This window comes from Glossina fuscipes, unplaced genomic scaffold (genome assembly GCF_014805625.2).
Source record: "Glossina fuscipes isolate IAEA_lab_2018 unplaced genomic scaffold, Yale_Gfus_2 27, whole genome shotgun sequence".
NCBI lineage: Eukaryota > Metazoa > Arthropoda > Insecta > Diptera > Glossinidae > Glossina > Glossina fuscipes.
Window position 1 is genome coordinate 7960439 of NW_023998422.1, and position 27879 is coordinate 7988317.

Consider the following 27879-nt stretch of genomic DNA (forward strand, 5'->3'; position numbering starts at 1 on the left):
CCTTTAGAACAATATGGCAGCGCGACTGCCCATTGTGTTGACACTTTGGAGTTTTTAACCCGAAAATGGAGAAGACGTCTCAGGGCGCGATACAGCGACGCGTTATTCCTATTTTGGGCTTGTACTTCAACTTTGTCGACTTTTCACAAAACCTTACGGGAATTGTCAAATCGTATGATTTTGGATATATACATACAAATAAAACAAAGAGAACACAACATATAAGAAGAAGTAAAGGCAATTATTTTAAATTTAAAAATTATTTATCTAATTTATGTTTACCTTACATTGATGTACAATTTTAATATGTTTAATACGTGGTTTCTAATTGGAGTTTATAGTACGCGTTATTTTGTAAGAAATGACAAACAAACATTAAAAACCATTTATCTTAAAGTCGAAACATATTCATCAAATTGTTTTTTAGAGAGCGATAGATTCCAAATTATGGATCATTTAGTACGCAAAAATGCATGAGCGTATATGCTTTCAATCTTCGTTATCACTAATACAATAAAAAAATTATTTACATTTTTATTAACTTTTTCATTGTTATATCTTTATAAAATTGTTTGCGTTTACAATATGGTAGCATTGTGTTTAGCATTTGGGATTTTTTAATCCGAAAAAGAAAACAAACCCCTCTTTGCGTTATCCCCCTAAATGCTTAAAAATGTATTTACAAATAGATAAAAGTAAACTTTCTAACAATCCGGCAACCATAGATGGTCACTTTTATCAATTGAATTATCGTGTACATTCCTTCAATTTTCTCTCCAAGTAATGATGAGCAAAACAATTCAATATTGCCATAAAAAATAGTTTGCAACACGAGAGCTAATTAAGATCATGTAAATAAGTAGAATTCATAGAAATTAACAATAATTTTAAATGGGTTTATAGTTAGTTGATGCTTAAGGAAAACATGCAAAATTTCTAAACGTAGTATTTTGAGGCAAAACAACAGCAAAAAAGAAAAGCTACGAAAGGAAAATTGTGTTTTGGTTGCTTGTATGACGGTCAATTCGTAAAGGATAGAAAAGAAAGAAGATAACAAATACTAAAAGAATAAAGAGAAACATGGATAATATTGCCAAGGTTGAACATCAAGAAGAGTGCAAGGAAATTTGTCGCGGCAATGAAGACGAGAAATATGAATCGTTACCGATATTGAACAAAGAGGATGGCAGCTCCATGTCGGACAGCAACATCGACAGCAACAGCTCCGATAGCAATTCAAGTAGCTATCAATTGAATGCGTTGCCTGATGAAATGTTGGAATTTATATTAACTTATTTGCCTCCTTACAAAGACTTAAAAAACTGTAGTCTAGTATGCAAACGTTGGCGTAGCATTGTAAAAAGTAAGTATCTCAGTTATGGCCATTTGATTTAATTTATTTATTAATTGTTTTAGATCTTATCAGACGATCAAAAATGAATCTACACAAAGGGTTAATTGATTTTCGTCTCCGATGGGAAATCTTTTCTCCACAGTCTGCTGGAACTTTAGAGTTGCGTAGCTGCATACCTAAAACATCTATGTACGTAATAGCAGGACGTTTTTCTCATTCGGCAGTACGTTATAGCAACTACATGTATGTGTTTGGTGGCGGCTCCTCATCGGATACCACATTTAATGATTTATGGCGCTTCGACTTGTCGAAAATGCATTGGGAACGTCCGTTTTCTATGGGCACGTATCCCTCACCTAAAGGTAGTGCTTCCATGGTATGTTGGCAGGAACAGTTGATACTATTCGGTGGGTGGCGTTATCCATCATTACATCCGCCTCATCAGCCGTGGTGTCTGTTTGATGAACTTCACTACTATGATTTAATTAAGAATCGTTGGACTGTAGCTATAACCACACATGGCCCACCACCGATGGCAGGTATTTGTATTTTATAAGTACATTGGAACTTTTAACAAAACATTGAACAAAATTCTGTCTAAACATAAAACATATTTTTTATCGATGGGGCCTAAAAAATAAGCTCGTGGGGTCCAAATTTGGTACCGTAAAAATCTATACACCTATAGTGGATCAAATTTTATCATGAATACAAATTCAGATGCTCTTGCCGTATAAGCCGGTAGTTTTCGTAGGCAAGGTTAATCGGTCCTTTCGATCCAAACTTTTCACATCGATTTAAAACGCCGCAACACTTTACTTAGTGATTTTTGTCGAGAAGTTTTGCAAACTCTAACAATTCTTTTCACAAAGTCCATGCGCCAAGGCAAGCCACTATACCGCATTTCATGCAAATATCTCAAAAAATGTGTTGAAAACAAAAAAAAAAGGAAATCCACAAGGACAGACAGAGAAACAAGCAGACAAACTTAAATCGATTCAAGAAATGATTCAGACTCGACCTTTAAAATAAGAAGAGGGGGCTATCTTAAGTTCTTCTGGATATACACGCATGTAAGCATATAATGTGTGGCATACTGTACCGCCGGTACAAAGAAATTTTTTTTTTTGAAGTTGAATGTTGAAAAAGGTTCAGTTCTCGTAGATTTTTTTTTCTTTCGTTTTAACACATTCCCTCCCATTGCAGGTCATTCAGCCTCTATACATGGTGACATAATGGTAATTTTTGGTGGCTATCAAATGGTGGACGGTGTGAATTTGAATTCAAATCAAGTTTGGTGCCTGGATTTGCATAAACAATATTGGTGGAGGCCGCGTTTAGCAGGCAACGTCACGCCGCCTCCACGTTATGGACAAATTCAATTAGTTCTAGACGACCATCACCTACTTATCGTTGGCGGTTGTGGTGGACCAAATAGCGTATTTTCGGATGCTTGGATTTTGGATATGTCCAGCGACTTATGGTTGTGGAAATCAGTGCCCGTACGCAATAAGAAATTTGCGGCTTCTCACATGTGGTGCAATCCAGCTTGCAAGATAGATTCTAAATTAGTTGTCCTTGGTCCAACGCCAAATATGCCACAAGATTTTCAACTCATGAGACAGGCTCGAATTCCTGTTGGTGGTGCGGCGGGAGCTCCAAATAATCGCAATCGACAATTGGAGAGGCAAAGATGGATTCCCGGTGAGGCTGGAAATGGGCAGGCTGCTCGGGGTTATGCATTACGTGTACCTGCTCCCAATCGTCCAATTAATTTCCAATTGGATGGTCTCAATATACCACTCGACGGTCCGGATGAACAATATTTAGCTCAGCGCAGAGCTATTCTCAACGATCATCAGCAAAATGCTAGCAACAATAACTTTGTCAACCAACATAATAACCGCAACAACAATGTGCAACCTCGTACAGGTAGTTTAAGAAATTTGCACAAGATCGCTTTACAACAAATGGAAGAGAAAAATCATAATAGACCTTCTTCATCCGGAGCCCAGCCTCGTTCTAACGGTGTAATTGCAGCTCGCACTAACAGTGAGTCCTCCTGCAATGGAGAGGAAGTAGAAAAAAAGAGAGATGATACTAAAAATTCCGATATGGAAGCAGCTAATCGTTTGCAGCGTAATTTATCTTTGCGATGTCGGGAAAATGAATCTTTCCTGCCCAAGCGATTCGATGAACTCTATGAAGATCCATTTCGCATGGCTGCCTTCAATGTGCAAAACCGTCCTCGTTCGCTGTCCAAAGATCACAACGAACGCATACGACGCATGGAAGAGAAAATGAATGCTTTGCGCAATTCACGACGCAATGCAGTTGCTGAGCAGAAACCTCTAAAAGAACCTTCACCGAAAAGAGCGAAGCGAAATGTTCTTTCATTGTTTGTCTGTGACCTCTCAAACGCGCTGTCCGAAGATCCGCACTTACAATGGGTGGAACATAAAAACTATGGAATTTTGCCAGGAGCACCAGAACGCCTAATTTTATCCACAATGGTGCCGGGAAATGGAGAACTAGTGCTTTTTGGTGGCGTACAAAAAGAAACGCTCTATGAAATGACACACCAAGTGTCAAATTCTGTCCATTTTTTGAGTGCACCAAAGGATATAGTTTAGAAAATGAATGGTTGTTATAATTTTGTTATGCGAACTATGTAGTATGAACGTAAGGCTCTGAATCTGAGATTTTTTATTTTTTGCAAATTTTGAAAAGACCGATAAATTATTGGTAAACTTTTAAGTAACAAATTATGTTCACGGAAATATAACAGTAATATGGCCGCACTATGTACTATGTAGCTAAAAATATATACAATTATCTAAGCTACCAGTTGATACTGATTATAAGCTAAAAATTTCATTATTTTTCTATTCATGATATGCAGCTTGGTTCTGAAAGAGTTTCATTGGCATTTGACCTAGCACACGCTTTCCCTTCAATTTTATTACTCAGCAATCGTTGTATCCCTGGTACAACACTGCCGTTTTATATGCCATGCTTGAAAGTTGGCAACTCTGGTAAAGAAAGTTCAAGTTATCTCCTTATGTTTTATGTGGCAACTCGATTTTTGAAGCATATACTAAACGATCGAATTCATATTAAAATTCGTTCCAAAAAAACGAACTACATCTATTTAATTTTTAAAAGGTATCGTTGAATCGTGGTTCGGAAAAACTTAAAACGTAAGGTTTTTGAAAATGAAAACTCCACCACAAAAGCGCAAACAGCAAACTGATGTACAAGCAGCTAGAGGTAGATTGAGAGGTGCTTTAAAAGACACCTTAGACACCTTACCCGCACAACAAGGTAGTAATGACGAAGCTGCTAGTAATGACGAAACGGAACGACGCCCAGTACCGCCCCAAAAACACGGTCAAAGGGGGCGACCACCTAAGTACTTGCAATCACTCCGCCACAATCCTGTGGCCAGCGTAACTCCACCATTAACACCAAGTAAGAAACGAAAGCGGGACTTATTGATAGCCAGCAGTCAAGCGGCACAAAAAATACAAGCCGAAAGTTTTGTGATGAAACTATTTGATCGCAGTTTGGATTTATCAAAATATTCCGAGCAAACGCCTTTGTATCCTATTTGCAGAGCTTGGATGGCAAATCAGCCTCGTAATCCTAGCATACGTAGTTTTCGGGAGAAACAATCACCTGCACCACCAGAGCGCAAAGATAATTGTGGCGAGATCTTATCGCAATTGAAATCTGGTGAGTTGAAGGAAGTGATTAGTATGCCGAAACCAAAGAAAGCCGACATACCTAAAATACCACCGCAAAATTTGTCCGCAAAATCGACGGAAATTGAAGAATTTGCGAAAGTGAATGATAAATTAAAAGACGCAAGTCAGGAAGAACTTTTAGTATATCATTTAAGCAATTGGAAACAAATTAAAAGAGGTTGGCAAAAGCACACACGTCATTACCAACAGAGGAACGACATGAATTTCTTGATTATCAAAGAACTCCTTAAACATTGATAGGTCAGAAGTAACTAGAAGTAAGGTATTAATAATAATAAAAAAATGCCATTGTCATTTTAGCTAGTTTGATTTCGATTTATAAAACGAACACTGAAGAGAAGTGAGTTTAAACAAAGTCGATTTAACTAACGTAGTTAAAGGCAAAAGAAAATTTATTAGTTGATCACTTCGATTTGATACATACTTTTTGAATAAATTAAAAGAAGTTAAGGATAAGTTTTGTAGATCTGCTCTCTCACATTTGCTTCCTTTTATTTCATTCTTAAAGCCAATAGCCTGTGTTGCTAGTGCTCAATGTCTTTTTTTTAGTCTAAGAATTCATTTCACTAGTCTAAAATTAAAATAATAATGATAATAATAATATTTCATTCTTAGGAATGCATACAAATCATATGACTTGCCGATTCCCACCTGTAAAAATCCCGCAAAGTCGAAATCTCATCCCGAAAATAGGAATAGGATGTGCAGATTAGATAAATAAGTTACAAATGTAAAATAAATTAGGCGTATTCCTTTTTCAGCGTTTTTGCCTTTTGTTTTATTTACGTGCATATATGCAAAACCATATGATTTACCAATTCCTTTAGTTTTCTAAAAGCCTGAAAAATTGAAACTCGGTCCCGAAAATGGGTATACCTCATTATTGTGTTAGCCCCTTCCTCGTCTTTTTCACGTTCTTAAGCATTAAATTCATTCTGCGAATTTTCACATGGAATTGGCAATGGTCACGAAGCTTAAGCGCTGTGAGTTTAATACACCTTCATGCTCGTTAATTTTCATTATATGCTTGCCGTTGAACGTAAATTATAACACCTAACTTGGTAATATTCGTTGTGCAGGCAACCCTGTTTTGGTTTTGTTTTTTTATTCAGTTTTTCGTCGGAACTATTGCATAGATATATTTTGCGGGCAAGATATTCTACTTAAAATATAAAATATTTATATAAACAAAATCCACATGTCTGAGTTCTAATTCTAATCATTTAATTTTCAACATATTGAAGTTAGTGAAAACTTTTCTAATAATACTTGGAAATATACTTGAACTGCGCTTTACGGGCTTTCATATTAGGATATTTTGTTTTGAAGGAAGAGATTTAATAATATCCAAATTTTTCCTTATCGTTTTTCAGTCGGTAAGTTTCTTCTTTTAATGTAATTTTTGATAAACAATTTACAATCTCGTAAACTGAATAGTTCAAGCGAAAGAAAACATCTTCAAATATTTGTTTGCGTCTAAAAGGAACAAGACAAAAGACATAATCAAGTTTTCATTTATATGAAGAGTGTAGTTTTACGCGTTTCGATGGGAAAAAATTCATATAAAATTAGCAGCAGTTTGATTGCCGATGTGCGCTCTCATGTTCTATCTCAAAGATTTGCTTGATAGTTTTTTCAAAGTTCGTGAAAGCATTACTGACTCCTAGGACTTACGAAATCCACATTCAATTGGCTTTCAAGTCCATTTTTGGCGTAGCGTATTCTATTTTCGTCTATTTCTAAGCTAATTACTATGATCCTTTCATATTTTACGCCATAGAACGTAATAAATTAGTTTTTTGAGAAAAATTTTTATCCGTAGTAATATCCACTCTCCAGCAATATTCAATATTGTTCTTACCAATTATTTTACTAGTCCTTAAAAGGATCGGTTGGGTACGCATTTTGTGAGCATTTTTTCAACACCCAGAACAAAGCTTCCGAGACTGCGTGAACGAGACATAGTACTGAGAAATGTCAACGTATGAATCGGTCAAACAATGTCCCTCTATCAATCCGGGAAATGTGTTGGTAATCATTTATTGGCGCCAAATTTAGTAAAAACATCATAAGTTCGTTTACACAAGAGAAATGATTGTAGTTGTATTCTTTGCTCATAAACTAAAACGGAAGCAATGAGGAAAATTCCAACTACTCCGATTTGTGTTTGTTACCATAAAAGTGGAGTGTTTGGATAATGCGGACAAAGCCCGAAATATTTTTCTTTGTTTCCTTTTTATTAAATTTAAGTGTAATGAGTGATTGTGTGCTTTTAATCTTTTCTTGTCTCCGTTCGTTTTATTACGTGTTAGAGTAAGTTTTAGTGTTATTCATTGGCTTTGTTAGCTAATTTTTGATTTATGTTCACCTTATGTAACCAAGAAGCGGTTCTTTAATATGCAATAATCCAAAAAATGAGGAGAGAGTTGAATCAATAAATTGAACCGTTGTAAGGGTCGACGATTTTCAAACTCGACATTGTTGACCACGCGCTCATACTTTCTTTCGTAATGTTAAAGCTTGAAGAATATCGAAAAATAAATAAAATTCAATTTTATTGTTCAGCGCAACAAAGCATTCATTGAAAGATTTACAATAAAATGACGTAACTTATTGTAAATAAAAAAAAAAGAAATGCTTGTAACTTGTGCTTGTGAGACTATTTCAATAAATGGAAACTCGCTTTTTGATGCACGCCAATATTTAACCCTGAAATTATAGGAGAGCCAAGATAAGAAGTTAGTTAATTTGAAAATGTCAGATCGCATTAAAAATGTTTTTGCCGATTTTTCAAACGAGAAGTCATATATAATGAATTTAAACATAAACCATTTCGCATTAATCGTGCTAGAGTGACTTGAGCTACAAAGCCTCTCAAAATGCCTATGTATGTCTTTCCTTAAATATGCTTTTGAAGTTGCAATTATTTGGAAAACTGTATCATAATTATTCAGACAAGTTATTAGTATGTATGGAAAATGATACTCCTTTTCATTTGTTTTAATTTTGTTGTTGTAATTGCCCTACACTTTTTGTTTGAAACGATCTCAACACCTAGAAGAAGGAGATTTGGTACCATGGTCCAATTTATCAATACATGTCCAATCTTTTATATGATGGTTGCAGGAATCGATGCAATGGCTTATGACAGTTCATGGCGTTAAAATAATTTAAATTTCATAAGTTTACCTTCGCAATTACTTATATCCTCATTGCTTCGGTACTTATTGTAATTAAAAGCTTTACCTTTTCCTTTCAGTGAAATACACTCCTACTGATCTTATTTTTAATACAGCATTTTAATAATACATCGCAGCTTGGGGATATTACCGACCCTTGTCCTTTTGTTTGCAATAGTCAAAATTGGGCATTAGAGACCCCATCGGATATATATATATTCTCCATTTAATTCTTTTCCTCAGAATTTAATCTCAAAATTTCCTAAATGAAATTTAGAATAAATGTCAGTTTCTCAATAGTTGTGAAGAATTTGCAATCATTCTCTGAAAAGGTTTTCAGCTTTTAGTCCAATAAATTAATGAAAAAAGATAGTTCAAAATTAAGGGCTTTATAAAGATAATAAATAAAATGAAAAGCAAGTAAGTCGTGACCGAAGCTTTTATACCCATCATCGTTGTTCTAAAAATGCCAAGAAAAATAAAAGAACTATGAAGTGGGAGCGGCTGAGTTTTTCTATTTTCAAAATAAATGTTTTCGTCGCATAGGAGTTTGTACGTTGTAGGCGTGAATTTTGAAAAAATTGACTCACTTCCAAAAGTCTTTTGCAAAATTTTTAGGCGATATCTCCACTAACGTGCTAATAGGACAATGTTTAGCACAAATACTACACAGTTGTTCAGACAGACATACCAATCAATAGACGGACATGTTTAGGTGCCTTCCGAATTTATAAAATTTGTGGAGTTTCCGAAGCTTGTTTCTGCGACTTATAAAGGTACTTGGAAAAAAAGTTAAATTTTGATACACCGTAATAATGGGTGGGTATGGACAATTTTTTCCGCTTTTTTCACATTCACACTTTTGCACATTTTGTACATTCAAAATTTTGCTCAAAAGGCTGATTTTTTATTGGCTGAAACATTTATTGCTCGGATTGCTCTTAGTTTACTTGATACGGTAGGCATGTCGTTTGACCGATTTGGCCCGTTTTCCATAACTTCCAATTTGTCTGGCACATTTCAAGTCGATAGCTTCATTGTTGCGACCAGGAGAATGTTTATAACAGACGGACGGACGGACAGACAGACAAGCTTAAACCGATCTACAATTTGATGCTCATCAAGGCTACACATACTTTATGTAGTCTCTGATGCTTGCTCCTGGACGCTGCAAACGTTTGTGAGACATTGACTACACCGCTCATCCATCCGTCTGACAGATGCATGCTTAAATTGATTTACAATTTGATTTTAGAATTGAAAATTTTGATGTTGATCAAGAACATAAGTCCGTAGTTTGCTTTCTCTTGGGCGTTGCAAACGTTACGACAAAATGAATATATCCTTCATTCTTCGGTAATGGGTATTAAAAATAAAAATGATCAACAATTTGTTCATAATAAGCACTTTCTGGGTTTAAGGAGAATACGCACAGAACGGATAAGCTTTACAAAAAGTAGCCGAAATTATAAATTCAACGTATACAGACGGACTCTAAAGCGAATATGACTAAATTTGTATTTTACATTCTAGGCATTGCAAAGAAAGGGACAAAGAGAGGAATTGGCATATAATAAATATATTTCTTATCTTGAGCGCTTTTCCTATAAACGTAAATGACCTAAATAAATCTACAAAATTTTCGCAAAATGTCTATGTATTAGGATTTTCAAAAGATTAAAATTACATTCATTCAATGATTAGAAAACTATAATAAAAACATATCCATGAACTAATACATACAACGTTCAAACACAGGTCGTAGATCTACTTCTGACTTAGTTATTGAACTCTACGAAAAGTTTATATGTGTGTGTACGTACATTTGACTACTGAGCGTATTTAATGAAATTTATTTACATTAGATGATATCATCGCGACTTTTTTGTTTTCATTGAGATATTCACATAATAATTTACACTTAAACCGCAATGTTGTAATTCATACCAATATATATATATATAATATTAATATATATATATATGTATATATATTAACAACATAAAAGGGCAGAGTAACGATAATCACTTCTCTGCTCTAATAATGAGTTTAAGGTGAGTAAAAAATTGTGTGTATAATAATAGTAAGCAAGAAATTAACCAAATTAACGACGTTCTCTATACTCGCAATCGACAATGTATATAACAATTGGTGGTGCACTATGGGTGCATTGAACATATTTGCGAAGTAAAGTCAACTTATTTTAATCATACGGCACATACGCTTCACATAGTATTGATGCCCCATTATTTTTGTCTGCCCTTGATGCTATTCGGTGGTTGCATGTATTTTAATAGTTTTTTTTTTCACTCGAAAAATTCGGTACAAAGTAAATTAATCGAAATATTTTCCATCATTTTCTACAATATTTTATCATATTTTCGGCGAAAAAACTTATAACGTTTAGGCAGCGTTTCAGTCATTGATCCATTTTCGCAATTTTTCAAATTCGCGGAGCTGCGTGCCAGCCAAATCATCCTGCATTGATCTGAACATGTACGTCATGTCTGATCAGCACACTGGGCGTGGCAGAACTTCCCATTCGTGCTGTACTAATGAATGCATCACCACTCTTGCAACAGAAGAGCAAAAAATGGTGGCATGTCACACTTTGGGATATGATGGAGCAAGATCGCCATAAGCTTCTGAATGTGTTCGATGGGCTTTGACAGCAGAATTCTTCAAATAAACAACAATCGAAACTGCAGTTTTGAGCGATTTGCGTCGGCATACGCTGAGTAATTCAATATTAAATGGAAGATTCTCAGCTTATGTAGGGAAAGGTCAAGACCATCGAATTTAATCGTTATGTACACTAGTATTATTTCCCATTTCTTGATCATTTTTATCTGCAAAAGTTGCCTATCAAAATACATGCAACCACCTAATAACAAAGGCAAACAATTAAATAAAAGAATCATTGAACTTTAAACACTGTTAGGTTGATTGAAAAGTAAAAAGTTAAAAGAGTAGAAATCTGATTGCTGTTTAAAGTCGAACATAGCTTAGCTTTGTATATAATAGTCAGATGTTAAGATGCTTAGCGGGGCTTGGTTGCGGGCAAAAGAAAAACAAACACTTTCATTCAGCTTAAACAGAATTCTCCTTTCATTCGATGTTTTTTCTTTTTTTTTTAAATAGATTATGTAATAAACACTGTAAATGTAACGTGCTATGTAAGCGAAATAATTTTAGAACATGTGTTCATATTCTTACTTCAATTGCACTACATTACCTTTCGAATGATCCAAGAATTTTTCCATTCCCCAATAGTTTATATATATATATATGTATATATATACACTCTTACTCAGGTCTTTTCTTTTTGAGTTCTTTCTGATGACCATAAACGTCTTGCTTTGCTTTCATTTTTCCTTCTACAAATTAAATATATTTTTCCTTCAAATAAAAATCAAATAGGAAAAGCGAGAAAAAATAAGTAAAAGTAAAGATTATATAAAAAAAAGAAAAAATTGCCTTAAAATAGTGTTTATAAAGGCAAAAAAATTCTGCTTTCGTTTTCAGCATTTCGAAGTCATTTGAAAGGGTACCGTTACAAAGGCAAACGACAAACATCATGGGTCAATTCATAGTTAAGTTGAAGCAGCCTTTGCAATTGTATAGCGATAGTGTGGCCAATATGCTCACCAATCGTCGTAAACGTAAAGCGAATGCCGACTCAACTAATTCAGACGACGAGCAAAATTTACGCGATTCGCAACCGCCAAAAAAGTAAGTACACAAGAAATAATAATAATCCTGGCAATATTCAATGAAAATATACTTTTTCTTCTGATGTATAGGAAAAAGCTGCTAAGCACCACTCAATACATATATCAGGCACTCTTTAAGGAGCAGAAAAATTCCGACATAGCAATAATGGCGCTAAGCAAAGTATGGAATTTGCATAAGGTCTACTTATCGCAAAGCCCGTATTTCTATAGTATGTTTAATGGCTCTTGGCGGGAATCTTGCCAAGATTTTGTTCACGTGAAAATCTTAGACGATAATATTACTTTAGAAGGTACTGAACGTTCATTTGTAATTCTTAGGAAATTGTTCTATCATCATTATCATTCATCATCATCATCATCATCTTTTCATATTTTTAGCCTTGGATGCCGTTTTCGGTTCTATGTATTCAGACGAAATTGAAATCGATGGTAAAAGTGTTATATCGATTTTAGCTACAGCGACTTTATTTCATTTAGATGGTGTGATTGACAAATGTTCCGAAGTAATGACCGAGACAATTAATGCTGACACTGTTATTACTTATTATGATGCTGCCTGTCAGTATGGGTGCCGTAGTGTTAAAAAGTCGACTTTTAATTGGTTGGAGATAAATTTGCTAAGCATTTATGCAAAATATTCGAATATTTTGAAACGTATTAGTATAGATTTAATGACTGCCCTAATATCTAGTCCAGATTTGTATGTAATGCAAACTGAATTCTCACTCTATACTATGCTGCGCACCTGGATTTACTTACGCTTACACCCGAATTACGATCCGGGAAATCCTCAAACGCAAGAGAGAGACCAGCAGCAACAACAGCAACAACAGCAACAACAGCAACAGCAACCACAACAACCAGCATTGGAAATAGTCGCTACCCTTACAGAAAATGGCAATAGTTCAGATGTTATACAATCATTCTTTTTGGATCGAAAAGAAACATCTTCATTTTTGGCTACGCCAGAGGGTCAACAGTATTTGATACCTTTTCAGGCTTTACGAACACAATATTTAATTAATCATCATTTAGATTTAAAAATTGTGTTAAATGATAATATAATTCCAAAAGATTGGGTACACAATCACGTGCTAACGCATTGGAATTCAATATTAAAAGTGGATCATTTACCAGAAGAAGGGTAAGTTCTAGTATTCTATATTTAGTGTAATCAATTTTCAAACGAACAGTGATTATTTATTTTACAATAGAGAAAATTATAAAAAATTTTTCAAAGTAATTTTATAAACTTTTCATAGCCTACACCAGTTGTTTGCTACACTATAACTATATTAAGTTTGTTGTGCAGTGCATGCGACATGCAGGACAAGGACACTTGACCCATCGTTTATTTTACCCATAGATTCAGAATCACTTTTTGCATCGATCTAAGCTTTCCTGTCCTGTTCTTTTTTGTGTTGTGTGCAATTTTTAAAATATTTTCATGAAATTCAGTACACCGACGTGTTTTGGGCTAAGGTCGAACGCTACTCAAAAGTGTTCAGATCGAATCATTTTTTCGACCACTCTCGATATAAAATCTTAAAAAGGTTTAAGATCTGTAGCCTGGCGCTGCAGTAAAAGTTGGATAGTGTAGATTCTGAAGGTGTTGTTCAAAATCGAAATTTTGGGTATCCAGCTTGGAGTACTTCATGTCTACGTGCAGTAACGTCGGGGTATCATTTTAACATTGTTATCGGATGATTTAACCACGATAGTTAAATTATTGTTCGCCCCTGCAAAATGTGTTAAGTAGAATAGATATTAAAATCGAAATATAAATGCGTAGTGAACTAGAAAACAAGGGACAGGGGAAAAAAAAGTTCTATTGTAGTAGTTATGGTAAGAGAGATTTTCTTCGAACCATACTCTGTCTTCATGGGCAGTTATATGTGTTGATAAGGATGCTCTCCGTAAGGTGGTTCCACATGATCTACATGTACTTCCTGCATTATCGCATTCGGTTATGAACAGCATTCGATTAGGCATCTGAGTGCATGTATTGGGTGAATATCCAATTGGTGTCTGGATTTTTGTATTTTTCAATTCTTCCTGTTGCAGGATGGGTGTACTAAAACTGTTATAGAGTAAACCGAACGCAACTTTCGCATAATGTAGTTATTTCGGGAAAATAAGTGCAGAAAGTATCTGTAAATTTTTCAGTTTTTTATCGTAATTTTTGAGACTAACAATCCAAACAGCAAATAAAAAAAAATATACATATATATATATATATATATATGTATATTTATATATATGTATATTTATATGTAGTTCACTTGTACTTTTCCATTAGGGCCAAGCACGGCATTCAGCCAATTTATCTTCGTTAGTAACCACTAATAACATTTTCTTTTTTTTTTTCTCTTCTTTTCTTAGTCCGCAGAATCTTAGCGCCGAGAAATTTAATGAAAATTGTATGAGATGCGGCCGTATACTCTTGGATCCCGGATATCAGAAATGGCGTTGGACTGGCTTTCAATTCGGTTTAGATTTAATAATTGTGTGCAATTCACGCGTACTAAGCATACGTCGACATCATCGTAATGAACATGAACGTTTGCTGAGCTTACAAGTTAAACGTCAATTTATGATACGGTCAGGAAAAAAATTTCTAATATACTTGCAAGCGAATTTAATTAATCTATTTTTCTATAACAGAGCTTCAATTACTTCGATAAATTCGCAGCGTCAGCCCATATTTACGCAAAGGTCTGAGATAACATCTTTGTGTTTGGAAAAAAATGAAGAGGTTGTTTTGATGACAATGGATGCTAAACTTGTGCACCCGTTGCTGATAGCAGTAAATTTACTGGTGGTTCCGCCAACACCGCAAACCTTTAAAGAGAACATTTTACTGAACGAAGAACTGGTAAACTCTTCGCCCATTTCTGAGATAGGAGCAAATTGTGAACGACCTTTAACACCACCAAACAGCCCGCATTGTGAATCTGCTATCTGCATTGTACCTGCAACGCCGCCCACTGCTTTCGCACCACAAAACACAAGACGATCTGTCTCGGCCGCATCATCCGCTTCAACCGTTTCGATTGGCTCGGCTTCTTCATTTTCTTCTAACGATTATATGTAAAACGGTAAATGAAAACGCTACTACCATATATGTGTTTCAATTTTGTTTGTTTTCCATTCGATCTGGGTGATAGGAAGACAAACACAAGTCTATTACATATAATATAATAATGAGTTTGATTCCAAGATGATGTTAAATATATAAAATATTTTTACATATATATATATATATATATATATATATATATACATATATATTTTCGTACGGACGGCTTTCTGCTTGTTTTAATAAGAAAAAACTCTGCTTAGTTGTTTACCTACCTTAACAATTAATTTTTTCATATTTTTTTTAAATTTAGAAAATTTTTGTAATTTCTGAAATTAAGTTTAAAATGCCCACACCTTTTTTTTACACTTTTTGTACACTAACGCCCAATTGATTGGTCATCGAATCTTTATTTAAAAATTCGTTATTAGATTTTTAAGCTATTTCTTCTTGCGTTTTACAGGCAAAAAAAAAAAAATAAATAAAAATAAAAAAAATTAGTAAAGGAAATTAACTTCTTTTATAATATTATGACTCGTCTGAAATTAATTGAATGTGCATTTTCCGATGTATTTCTTCTTATGGAATAAAATATGAAGTCTCTTTAAAAGTAAAAGAATTTAAAATGAAAGCACAAACCTATTATTTTATAGTGAAAGAAAAAAAAAATAAACTTGAAAAAATCTTTCCGATTTGTTTTTATAAAACATATTTTTGACCTCTAATGTTTATAGCTTTACATGTTGGGAGATATAACAATTTTTTTTTTTTTTAATTTTTGATTAATTAGCACAGATTGCAGAAAACACGTTTATAAAAAAAGAACATTTTGCTTTATAAAATTATTAATTAAATTATTTACCATCGTAGACAACAATGTAGATTTGTAGGCCAAGAGAGAGAAAGAGAGAGAGAGAGAGAGAACATTAAAATCCAAAAAAAATATATCTATATATGTATACTTACTCTCAGGCATATTTCTGATATCGGATACGTTGGAAAAGTATTGTGTAAGATATGCGCGGACACGAAAAGAAGAACAATATGTTTTAATTACATACATACTACATACTTATAAAGATGATTGGTTATAGGATAGGGAAGTGGTTGCGGAAGAAGATCAACTTGTGCAACGGAAATCCTTTTACATACCTTTTACACCCATTAGATGGAACTTTCCAAGTGTATCATTGCATTTTATCCGCCTGAGTGGCCGAAGACGAGGAATCTCGACTAGCAACTCATTGGTGGTGGGTTCGAGTCTCAAGTGCAGTAGAGTTTTTAATAAAAGCCGATAGCCTTAGATGCTAGTGCGTCAAGAGTTTAGTCTTAGAATTTATTTATCTAGCGAAATTAATAATAATAATAATATTGCATTTACACCAATAAAGCGATCGGCTTCCCGTTTCAAACATAGACAAGAAAAACCTTCTTAGCAATGTTTCTGCGGACCATAATCGGTAAATTCTTTTTCTTAACATGTAGAGGATACATTTTGCATATTTCCCTTAAGTTTTTGTATTTTCACAGTATAAATTTGTACACAGTGGAAATAACACCGGAATGCATTAGTTGTGCCGTGTAGGACCTCGGTGCAGTATAGTGGCTTTTTGCCTTATCAGTCTCATCCACAACTACTAATTTGACATCCTTAAAATGGGAAATTACTCTCCTGTCCTAAGCTCTAAGGACAGCTAAATTATCTCTATGCATTAAATAAATATGATCGGGTAAAAGTACAAGTGCGAGGACAAGTACCCGTGGCCACAAACCTTATTTTACTGACATCAAAATTTGCAGATGCGGATTCATTGATCTTATCTCTAGTGCCGCATATTATTTATTTTTCAAAGAAAAGCAACAAAGATAATTTATTTTGCAAACATTAAACACGAATTTAATAGAAAACTACAAATAATTATTCAGAAATTTATTAAATATTTAAATGTTAAGTTTTTTTATATTGACGGCTTAAAACCGTTGCAATAGTCAAATTATTTTTTTTTTTTTTTTTTTTTTAACAAATGTTCTAACAATACATTACTTAAGGTGGTCATAATAATACTTTATTGTTATTATACCCACTACTATTGAAAAGGAAACGATGGCTTTTGACTTTTGAAATCTACAAATATGTTATTAGAAAGGTGTTAAAGGTAGATAGAGAGGGCATTTTAGGGAAAGGGACGTTACCACAGTGTGTGTGTGATTGTGGCGATTTTTATATTGCTATCTGTCTGTCGGAGATTCTATTGCTACTAGTTGAAAGATGTCGGTTCACAGGGATAATTGAATTAAATTATACACATACACACACATACAACTCGGTCATGTTGTGCCGTTTCGAGTAGGTACAGAAATCGATTAAACTGCATTATATCAACATCATAACCAAAGGCTTGTGCGAAATTTCCGGATGATCGCATACACAGACGTGGAACTTCCCTCACAAAGCACGAAATTAAAGTTTCATCCATTTTAGTTTACTCGAAGAAGGAAAATCGCCATAAACTGATTTCAGCTATCAATTTTCTTTTATGAGATAAGTAGTGGGCAATAACAGGCATCCTTAGAGGATTAAAAGTTTCTTACTATTATATTTATTTTTTTGTTTCATTTTAATAATAAAATAATTCCGGAAAGTAGGTTTCATATATGGGTTTGTCCTGATTGTTATTATTATTGACATTTTGCGTAGCTTTATTATCAAGAGCCAATGAACTGAATAGATCGTTTAAACGATTTTGTAGGACATCGTGCTGTGGAATAAACAAAAAAAAAAAAAAAAAAAAAAAGAAAAAACTTCTTTAATACATATGGATAGAATTAATGCGCTAAGGTGATGAATAAAGACTTGTGTGATAATGCTATGCGAAAATTGGCATTTCCAACTGGAAGGAGTAAAAAAGAAAAAACAAAAAAGAACAAAGTTTCCTTCTATACAGCATTGGATGGGTGTGGCAGTTCTCTTATTTTTGCCAAGTACTATAGAATCATCGCTAGAATACATCTGGATGCATTTATCTGTCGTAGTTAATGAGTAATGAATAAAAATCCCAAACCATTGTTTTGGAAGAGGGAACAGCCTTCAGTTTTTGTTACATTGCGGGCGTATTTCTTAACTGATTTTGCCAATTTTCAATAGCAATTTGCTTACGGAAGTCTACCTGCACACATCCGCATAGACGGACTAGCAGACATATTAGCTCCTAAGCGCTGTTCAATGCACCCCCCCCATTACACTCCCAAATCTTGGCGGTGGATTTTAAAATATTTGAAATTCGAATTTTCGATAGGGCCATCATTGAGCAAACAATCTCACTTGATGATAATTTTTCTTTCTAAAAGAAGTAAGTTCTTTAAATATCTTCTCAAAAAGAACGTAGCCTTGGCGAGAGAAGACGCCCTTAGCAACTAATTAGAAAGAATAGGTTTTCATTAAATTCTGTTGAATTGCTGTAATTGCGTATGGGGAAGAAATTCTGCAACGTTGCTCTGCGAAGGAATTCTATTGCTTACCTTTGGTTCGGTTCGCTTCATCAGCTCTTCAAAATTGCTTTCGCGGAAAGCGCGTACAATTTGTTTTTGTTTTTCTTGCATTTCCTTTTTCATCGCCTCGGACGGTTCGGCCAAATAACGTTTCATAGCGTCAACTGTATATTCAGGTGCTAATGCCTTCTGTGGAAAATATTTTTGTGAAAAACTTCAAGAAGAACGCAATTCGAAATACTTGCCTTGGCTACACCTGGCGAACTGCTAATGCTATCGTTATCTCCATTATATGTTGTTAAATCGGTTGAACTGTTGCGTTGGGTCATTTGATTGCTAACTGATTCGACCCAAGAATGACGATGACTGGGATTGTCTTTTTGATTTAGAGTATATGGCACGCCCGATTGCAAGCGATTAAAGTCCATGCCAGCATTTTGCAAGCATTCGGCTAAAGCTATTTTATCTATAGACAAATGGGGCAAATTGAGATTGAATTTGGTAGTGCTTGGCTTGTTATTCGGTTCCATTATTGAAGGAAGAAAATGTCCAGCATCTTCTTTTCGTGCTTCGATTATTTTTTGCGCATATTCCAGCAAATTTGTGATGCCAGTAACACGAGCCGCCAGGGTCAACAAGGCTATAGCTATAGCGTGCAAACAACATTTATGCAAATCGCTAAGATCTTCAGCGATAACGGCCACTTGTTGTATGCTGAAATCAAATCATTTCACACAATATTGTTTTAATGATTCTTAAATTCCGAACTCACACTTACCCCAAAATAAATAGAAGAAACTCTTGAACTGTTTCGCCACAAGCCATTTCTACTAGCAACAAAGCTGCAGTATTATAGCTTGAGGTTAACGAGTCCACTTTGTCCGACAAAGCCAAACTATCAATTAAAGCCTGCATGATATTCGCTCCATATTTGTGTGTGAAAATTATATCCGAACGTGATGGTGGCTCCTGTGATAAGGCCGCGTATGGTTTAACGCTGACCATGCTTAGAACCTTTTCGTTTTGATGACGATCGAGCAAAGCTTGAAAGATTTTCATAACGATTATACGAGTTGGATCATGAGGAGCTCGGGCCATTTTCAGTAGAGGTTGCAAAAAACTTGCAGGGAATGCTTTTTCAAACGAAACTGTATTATACTGAGTTCCGACCTTCAGTAGAGATTTCAACAAGATATTCTGTAGCATTTGGTCACCTTTACTTTTCTTGGTCAAATCTGGTACGGTATTCATTATGAATAACATTATCTCAATTTTTTGATAATCCGGATGATGATTGGCAAATTCACCCAAAGCATTAATCAAAGCCTCTTGATATTGCGATTCTTCGGGTGTTATTTCTGTGGTAGTGCCAACACTAGTCTTTAAATGTGTTAGCAAGTTATTTATAATATCCAAGGCTGAAGGGCCGACACTTTCACCGGCCGCTATGGCTATAATTTTCGATAGAACAACTGCTAGAGAAGTGCGCGTCTTCGGCGAAGATTTGAAATTGTTATCTAAATGTTGCATGAGAGTTTCGACCACTGTATAAGAATACTGCGGCTGTATTGATATCATAACAATACGAAATGTATGAATGGCAAAAGTATTAGGAACCCATAATTCATGTCGGTCCAAGTGACTGTGGGAGATACATTTTCAATTAAGTTTTCAAATAAGTGGAAAGACGACAACTTACGTTAACAAAGGTTTTAAAACACTTCTTATATGGCCGAAAGAAGCGCGACCGACCAATTCACGTAGAACTTCCTCGGCCAAAGCAGGTGGTGTAACTTGGGTGGCATCTTCTACTGGAGTCAAGTCGCCAGACTAAAAAGAAGAATAATTAATACATTTAGTTTTTTCTTTCTTAGAATCATTTTTCGGTAAAGATCGGAGTTGGATTCCTCTATTCTATATCTCACGCACTGTCACTCACATATAGAAACAATGATGATTACTATCGTCACGTTTGATGTTTGCATTTGATTTGATTGGCTTCGAATCGTAGTTATTTTGATACCCAGCACTGTTTTTTTCCAAAATATATGTAACACCCAAAAGAAAGCTTCAGGGACCCTATAAAGTATATATAGTATATATTCTTAAGCAGCGTGAATTTCTGAATTGATTTAATCATGTCCGATTGTCTGTGTGGTGTGTGTTGTTGGCAATCTACTGGTCCGCAAAATAAAGATATTGACTTCAACTTTGGCAGAAACATTGGAAGTTTCTTTACGCAGGTTGGTATTGAAAATGGGCTAAATTCGTCGAAGCAGAAGCGCGCAGTGAAGTGTAAAGTGAACATAACTCCGTTTTTCTTAACAAAAATTTGTGATTTTTTGCTCTCTTGTTACTTGGAAATTTTCTACAATTACTTTACGAAACTGTCCACTGTCTACTCTTTACGTGCAAAAATGGAAAAGATTGGCCATGCCCACACAAAGTTACAAGCGATTAAATTTTGTTTTTTTCATTTTCTTGAGTTTTTATACCTATTTATCATAAGGCAAACGGGAGAGAGAGAATGTTTAAAACTATTTTATACACTCCTGAAATGAAGATATATTATCTGCCTAAAGATGGGGTTCACTTTAAAATAAATACGATAGACGCCGCGATTACTTATGAGGTCTTAATAATATGAGCGATGTGGGTGTCAAATAAAAGATCTTGGAGAGTAGAATGCGAAAAGCATAGTGGTGAGTATGCGTGATTCGGCTCCAGCCAAATATAAATTTTTGACTTGTTTATTTATTGCATTTTCAGACAAGACACCGGCATAGGCATCGATATTTGAATCGCAAAATAGATGCAAAGCATAGGAAACAAAGTAAATAATCAAACAAGTGATATATAAAACGAGATAAATATTTTTAGTTTGAGAAAATGTCAAGAGAGAGATATAGATTAGAAATGTTTTTGTTGCTTTACACAGCATTACAAAATAATTCAAAGAAATTTAGGTTAACCTTAATGGAAGCGAAAGAAACGAAAGATATTAGAAACAGAGTTAAACAATGTTTAATAAATCTAATGTTCCTACTTGCTAACTCGATATTTTTCTTTTCATATGAATTATGGATTTTTCTTTTATTTGTGCCGACTCATTTTTTTAGGATTTCCATTACAGACTTTTGATAATCTTTTCACGCGATAGCGTTAGTATTTTTTCCGATATCTTCCGTCGGACTTTTCAAAGAGATACCTCAACAGCCTTAAGATTAAATCTTATATTGGAGGCTGATCGATATCGAATAGGAGAATCCGATCTCAGAAAAAAAAAATAAATTTAGATATTACAAAAGTTTATATAAATAAAAATTAATTTAAAAGTGTATTGTAGGAAAATGTAAGATACTTTGGATGCCCATCACCAAAAGCATTATTTAAACATTTTTGATTGTAGAAGGAAAGAAACAATTTTGATATACTGGCAAACATCTTAGGGAATAAAATGAAATGATTAATAGTGCAAATCTTTTTCATCTGGCCACACGTGCAACGTATATCAACATTGTTTTGAATATTGCGGAAGGAAAATTCTGCGTCATCAACAAAAGTTAGGTAAAAGGGGAGATGAGGAACGTAGAGACTTCGCAACCGAATTGTCTAAGGGCATTGTTAAAGCACATGGAATTCCAAGGTGATGGACATTGTAAGTATGTAAAATGTAGCAAATTAAAGAAAAAAATTAAGTGCTTAACAAAATCATTTCAATTTTAAATATAAAAATATTTTTATTACCACCGACATATTTTTCTTCACAAACATAACGTTAACATCAAACTTTTTTTATGTGTTCGTGTGTTCATGTTCGCATATTATTTAAAATAAAGGTAAACAATTTGGTTCATTATTGTGGCTCATTTGTTAGTGTGTGCGCAGTGATAAAGAAAAACAAAAAAAAAAAAAAAAAATATATATATATATATATATAAATACATATTGGTGTATATCAAAATATATTAAAAATTTATGAAAACTAAAAAAAAATCTTGACAAACGGAACAAAAATCTTTAGTGAAATGTAACTCAACTCACCTGCATATTGAATAACAGGGAAGGTACAATCTTTTCCATGTGCTGTTTCTCCCAAATATTCTCCACCAAATCATCGGATACCGTTTTACGTATAACACCTTGCAATCCTTTAATGCCAGCTAATCGGATATTGTCACGGAGCTCAGTGTTGTCATTGTTACCATGGCACATAGAAGAGAATTTCGATATGAAGAAATCATAGCGACGATGATAGGAGGGTGTGTCTTCGTTAATGTTGGCAAATTTGACAAACTGCAAAAGTGAGGGGATAATATAAAGTGTGAAGGTTAAGGTTAAAGTCGTAAAGACAAAACTAATTAAAAAAGGCCTGAAATGTATTTTCGCCTTGGGACGAATCTTTGCTCAAGCAAATACCTAACAACTTCCACTTTCTTTTTTTATTATTAATTACTTAATTGCAATTTAGTAATTAGTTAGTGCAAGTTCTGTTACCTGAATTTCTAGTTTCCGCTAATAGGTAATTTTGTGGAAATATTTATAGACGAGTCGCAGACTCGTCTACCGTCAATCATGGAGTTTCTAATATTGATTTAACTTTCCGGTATTACAAAACGACCGAAAGTCAGCATATTCCCATTCTTATGTTTGATAAGATTTTTTCGATATTGATAACATCAATACGAAAATGTTAAGGAAATCATTTGAAGGCTATTTATAAAAAGCTTTGCTTTTATACACACATGGGGTTTCTTTTATCACGTTTTTAATCCTATTAAGAAAAGTTTTTTTGGAAATAAACTTAATTGTCTAACAAAGTGTTCAAAAGTCTTGTAAATTATAAACATTTTCATAAATGAAAATTAATTGATTATATTCCGGAAACGATTCTATGAACGCTTCACATGATACCTACATAGAGAGCGTACAAAGCGAAGCTAATTATGCTGCTGATCTTGTCTATCTATTGAACTTAATTGGCAGACATGTATGACGTCTGGAATATTTAGGTGCGTTCTATTTTGAAGTTTAAAAGGGTCTCCCTACTTAGCAGTTTTGGTGAGGTGAACAAGCGGTTAGGAGATCTGACTTGATTACATTGTTTATATTGTCTATTTCTCGATCTTTGAAATTTTTTCGCAAACCTCTTAAATCTATGCTTTGATGCGGAAAAAGAAATTTCGACGGTGATTTAAAGCAACTTGCGTAAGGGTGGGTAGGTAATTTAATACTCACTGAATTGGTAGCCAATATTTGCAATGTGGGATTTGAATCTTCTAGCAATTTTTGTACCATCCTTAAAAATGATTCCACGAATAGATTTAAAGTTGTCTGGGCATGACAAGCTTGCAGCAAGATATCCATGGCTTCCATGGCAATTTCCACAAATCTAAAATTTTATGGTGTTTTAAGAATTTCTCTAAAACATTTCAAATTAAACTTTTTATGCGTCTCACCTGTAACGTTTACGATTTATATCTTTTGAGGCCTTTTGATATAAATACTCGCCAATACGGTCCAATTTATCGGGGGAACTTAACGAATAGAATGTTAGTTTTTCCATATTCGATTTTACAAGACCATCTTCTGGATTAACCGGAAAAATATTATCGACCAGCCGTTTGTAACGGGGACGTAGCGCCGAACAGCACCCGCAACAACCTGTAGGTAGAAAATATGGTTGAGAATACCAACAACAACAGTAACACGGTGTCTGAGATATTGTCGACGGTCGAGGTACGACAGTACGCATGCATGCATAGCTGCATAGAATATATGACCACGATAAATTCGCGCAATTCATCATAAGGGTGGTGATAGCGTTTATTACTGATGTTAACGTTTTACTTGTTTGATAGCCGTATCGTTACTAAAAATTGTTAAAATAAAGTGCAGCTTGTTTACCTATTCTTGTCTGCGGTTCATTCATATATACACACGCGTATATAGTTTCATAGTTATAAAATAAAAGGTAATGATTCTGCTATCTAACGACCTTTTGCGAATATTTATATCAACGTACTTTGAAGTCAGACAACGACGATTAAGTTAGTCAATCATTCATAACAAGTAATAAATACAACAAAGCCAATTTTAAGCTTGAAAAAATTTATAAGAAAGTATGTGTAAATCCCTTAAGGAATTTTGTGTTGTTATTCTTTAGAAAAAAGTGTCATAATTTGCCGCATTATCATCAACAAGCAGCCATTGCCTTTTTACTTTCTTTTTGATTAGTAAGTCCTTTTTTCTGTGATGCTTCTAAGCTAATCTTATCAAAAATTCAGAACTATTTGTGTTATTATAAGGAGTGTTCATAAATTTTATTTATTATTTTTCTTAAACGTATGCACTTGTTATATTTATGACACGTATTGATTACGTTTTAATAATCACCTACCCCACATGATTGAAACTTAATTATTTTAATTGATTTTTAAAAGCAATTTAATACGATTTTTAACATATATAGCGTTAATTCTAACTATTATTAAGTCACGATAAATTGTGCTGGTAAGCAAAACAGCAGCTAAATCTAAATAAAAAAAAAAGAGAGTAATTTTCAGTGCTGTCAAGTTCTTGTACAAATAGAGTTGCTGCAGTGTTTCAAAAACTAACTGCATTTGATAAATACTTTTGTTGTTTAACTTCTTTTTTTTATTAATATTATTTATACATTTCTTATTATTTATTATGAATGAAAAACCAATGCATTTGTTTCTAAAGTACCGAATATAACTTGAAATTGCTCTAAGCAACTTGTAATAACCGCTTCTATTTTTTATGACATCTCTGTTTTTGGAAGTCAAAGTTATTACCGATTGATTGTTTTTAAATTGATTAAATTAATTACTTGCATTTCGGTTGAAAACAAACGGAAAAACTAAATTTGAAATGATGAAGTCAGTTTTTATGCTGTCTTTGACATGTTTAGCGTATTAATTAAATAGAAAAAAAGATAAAACTAATTTCGTCACAAATAAATATTAAATTAAGCGAAAAGGCAAAAATTGAAGGAAAAATTCACCAAATAATTTAAAGTGAGACTGAGCAATTATTGCAAAAGAATTTATAACAGGTTATTGGAGATGTAGGTCCTTACGTGAAAATCCTCCCTCCAAATGAAAAAAGAGCTGATGAAGGCAAATGGATTTGTTAGGCGAATAGTAATAATTACGAATATAATATGTAAAGACATTAAAATGAATCGCATTCTAAGATTACACTTGGAATCGATGAGATAAATAAGATAAATATAAATGAAGCAAAATGACTTAGTGTTTGTGAGGTACATAGGAAACCTCAACTATACATAAGCGAAGATCTATTGTTTTAGATGCTTGTTGCTCTGCCTTTATTTCTTAATCTAATTTCTTAATAGCCTTTGATGAACCTTTTTGGAGAAACATTAGGCGTGAAATCCTCCGATAATTTTCCTATTTTCATAATATTTTTACTTGTTTGGAAGGCAGCTCCTGGATTGATTCTAATTTGCCGCTCCTTCCTATTGCCATTTTTCCACTACGACTTGTTTGAACCGTTTCAGCGTTCGTTTTGAAAACTGGTCTGAGACTATTTTTTTCTGATCATGAGCATTCGAAGAAAACACGACAAATGATACTCCCGCCCTTCGATGGAATATATAATAGTTGCAATAGCTTCACTTTAAAACTTTATTCATTAAATCCATACTCTTTGCTTACGTCCATAGGTAAAATTAAAATTATCCTTCGAAATCGGAAAAACACTTTCTTCTCCTAAGCATCGTTTCCTGGAAATGTTAGCTGGAAGTTAATAATCACAAAATAAGTTAAGCTATTGATACGATGATGAGCCAACTGAGGAGATACAAATGCAGATGATGACAAACTTTTAGATAAACATTGTTTGGATTATATTTTTCATTTACACTTCCCTTTGAAGGCATACTTACATCCGGGATCTGTGCATTTTTGTACAAAAGTATCAAAGAGTTCGGGCAATTCAAATCCCGAATCGAAACAGCAACTTATTAAAGCCATTTTACATTCTTTTAAAACAATTTTAACAGCAAACAAGAAAAAAAATTTATTTTAAATTATAACGTGAAAGCATTTACATTACTCGGCAGTTTTTTCTTTTTTAATTTTCTTTTAAGTTTGTTAAGTAATTTGTATGAAAACAAACATAAGCGACCTTGAACTTATCATTAAAATGTAAATGATGTATGAAAATCTGCCCGCACGGATAAATTTACAAATAGTTTTGTTTTTCGTGTTGGAACAATTGTTGATTTGAAAGCTTTATTACGAAAATAAATGTGTAATAAATATATAAAAAGTTCTTTCTGCCCTTTTCTTGTACTTGTGCGTGTAACATTTTTGTTTTTGGGTATGGAGTTAGCTTCACGAGCACATAACAAGCTTTTTAAGTATTCGGTGTTTATTTTCACTTTGGCTGTGTCCAATTTATGTTTTATTTTTTTTTCTTTTCTTTTGCTTGCTTTTTTATGTATTGACCTGGGTTCACTTCATTCATTCATTCATTCATATATTCAATCACTCACGTGTATCGAAACATAATTCACTTTTGTTGTGAACTTATATTTTCATATATATATATATATACATATGTATGTATGTAAAATTCGAAGAACAGTATACATACATAGGCGCTTTATAAGAAAAATGTACGCAATAATTTTACTAATTTTCAAATTTTTTTTATATTAAATTTTTATTTGTAAACATTTTTTTTTTATGTTTTATTAAACCTTAACATTATGAAATATTTATAAAAAAAAAAAGTTTTTTTAAACACACTTTGTTACTGCTGTTTTATATAACACACACTTTTCTCGCTAATCATTTTCACGATGCTTTACTTATCTTATTTCAAATTTTTATTATTGACCTCAATCGCATTCTTTTTGAGTTTTATAATTTGTATAAAGTTTTTTTCTTTCTATTAATTTTATTGAAAATATTTTCGGTTTTGTGTTGGCAAAGCAAAGAATTGTTACTAAAGTATCTACCTTTCATTACCTTTACTTTTGCGTTGTTATACATAAAACATTTGTAAGGCTTCAAGTCAGTTCTTTGGAGCTTTCGCGGAGCTTTTCATTTTAAGGGCTATACAGAAATCTTAATACCTTTTTGCAAAGCAGAGAATAAAGTCTAATAGCGAAAAACACGGAGAGTAGCAAAGAACAAACCAAATTGCGAAATTATTCGAGAAGCGGTAAGAATGTAAGTGAACCTTTACAACAACATATTCGTTGCATTACTGTGATCGAAAA

The 27879-nt window shown here is 33.7% G+C and overlaps 4 protein-coding genes across 8 annotated transcripts; 3 read left to right on the forward strand and 1 right to left on the reverse strand.

The window, feature by feature from the left end:
* The first annotated feature begins 744 nt into the window (after nt 1-744).
* Nucleotides 745-4226, forward strand: LOC119635684. Its single transcript, XM_038030633.1, has 4 exons — nt 745-851; nt 904-1363; nt 1417-1893; nt 2561-4226. The coding sequence occupies exons 2-4, from the start codon at nt 1081-1083 to the stop codon at nt 3985-3987; spliced, it is 2187 nt and encodes a 728-aa protein (XP_037886561.1). The 5' UTR covers nt 745-851; nt 904-1080; the 3' UTR covers nt 3988-4226.
* An 81-nt stretch (nt 4227-4307) lies between these two features.
* On the forward strand, nt 4308-5358 carry LOC119635842 (protein lin-37 homolog). The gene has a single exon (XM_038030850.1). The coding sequence runs from the start codon at nt 4570-4572 to the stop codon at nt 5356-5358; it is 789 nt and encodes a 262-aa protein (XP_037886778.1). The 5' UTR covers nt 4308-4569.
* An 861-nt stretch (nt 5359-6219) lies between these two features.
* On the forward strand, nt 6220-15294 carry LOC119635685 (protein germ cell-less). Of its 2 annotated transcripts, none has more exons than XM_038030635.1 (6): nt 6220-6497; nt 11826-12032; nt 12104-12324; nt 12413-13178; nt 14417-14635; nt 14699-15294. In XM_038030635.1, the coding sequence occupies exons 2-6, from the start codon at nt 11878-11880 to the stop codon at nt 15126-15128; spliced, it is 1791 nt and encodes a 596-aa protein (XP_037886563.1). In that variant the 5' UTR covers nt 6220-6497; nt 11826-11877; the 3' UTR covers nt 15129-15294. The 2 variants fall into 2 exon arrangements, with proteins under 2 accessions (XP_037886563.1, XP_037886562.1); XM_038030634.1 differs by lacking the exon at nt 6220-6497 and adding an exon at nt 10289-10354.
* A 1950-nt stretch (nt 15295-17244) lies between these two features.
* On the reverse strand, nt 17245-27331 carry LOC119635887 (protein EFR3 homolog cmp44E). 4 transcript variants are annotated; one of them, XM_038030910.1, is made up of 10 exons: nt 26536-27331; nt 24062-24266; nt 23841-23994; nt 22647-22898; nt 22350-22391; nt 20302-20432; nt 19381-20244; nt 18848-19316; nt 18633-18788; nt 17245-17872 (listed from the first exon to the last, which is right to left on the reverse strand). In XM_038030910.1, the coding sequence occupies exons 1-10, from the start codon at nt 26621-26623 to the stop codon at nt 17732-17734; spliced, it is 2502 nt and encodes an 833-aa protein (XP_037886838.1). In that variant the 5' UTR covers nt 26624-27331; the 3' UTR covers nt 17245-17731. The 4 variants fall into 4 exon arrangements, with proteins under 4 accessions (XP_037886838.1, XP_037886837.1, XP_037886839.1 ...); XM_038030909.1 differs by having other exon boundaries at nt 17246-17872; nt 18633-18791; nt 26536-26623; XM_038030913.1 differs by lacking the exon at nt 26536-27331 and adding an exon at nt 25003-25570 and having other exon boundaries at nt 17732-17872; nt 18633-18791.
* Between the last annotated feature and the right edge of the window lie 548 nt (nt 27332-27879).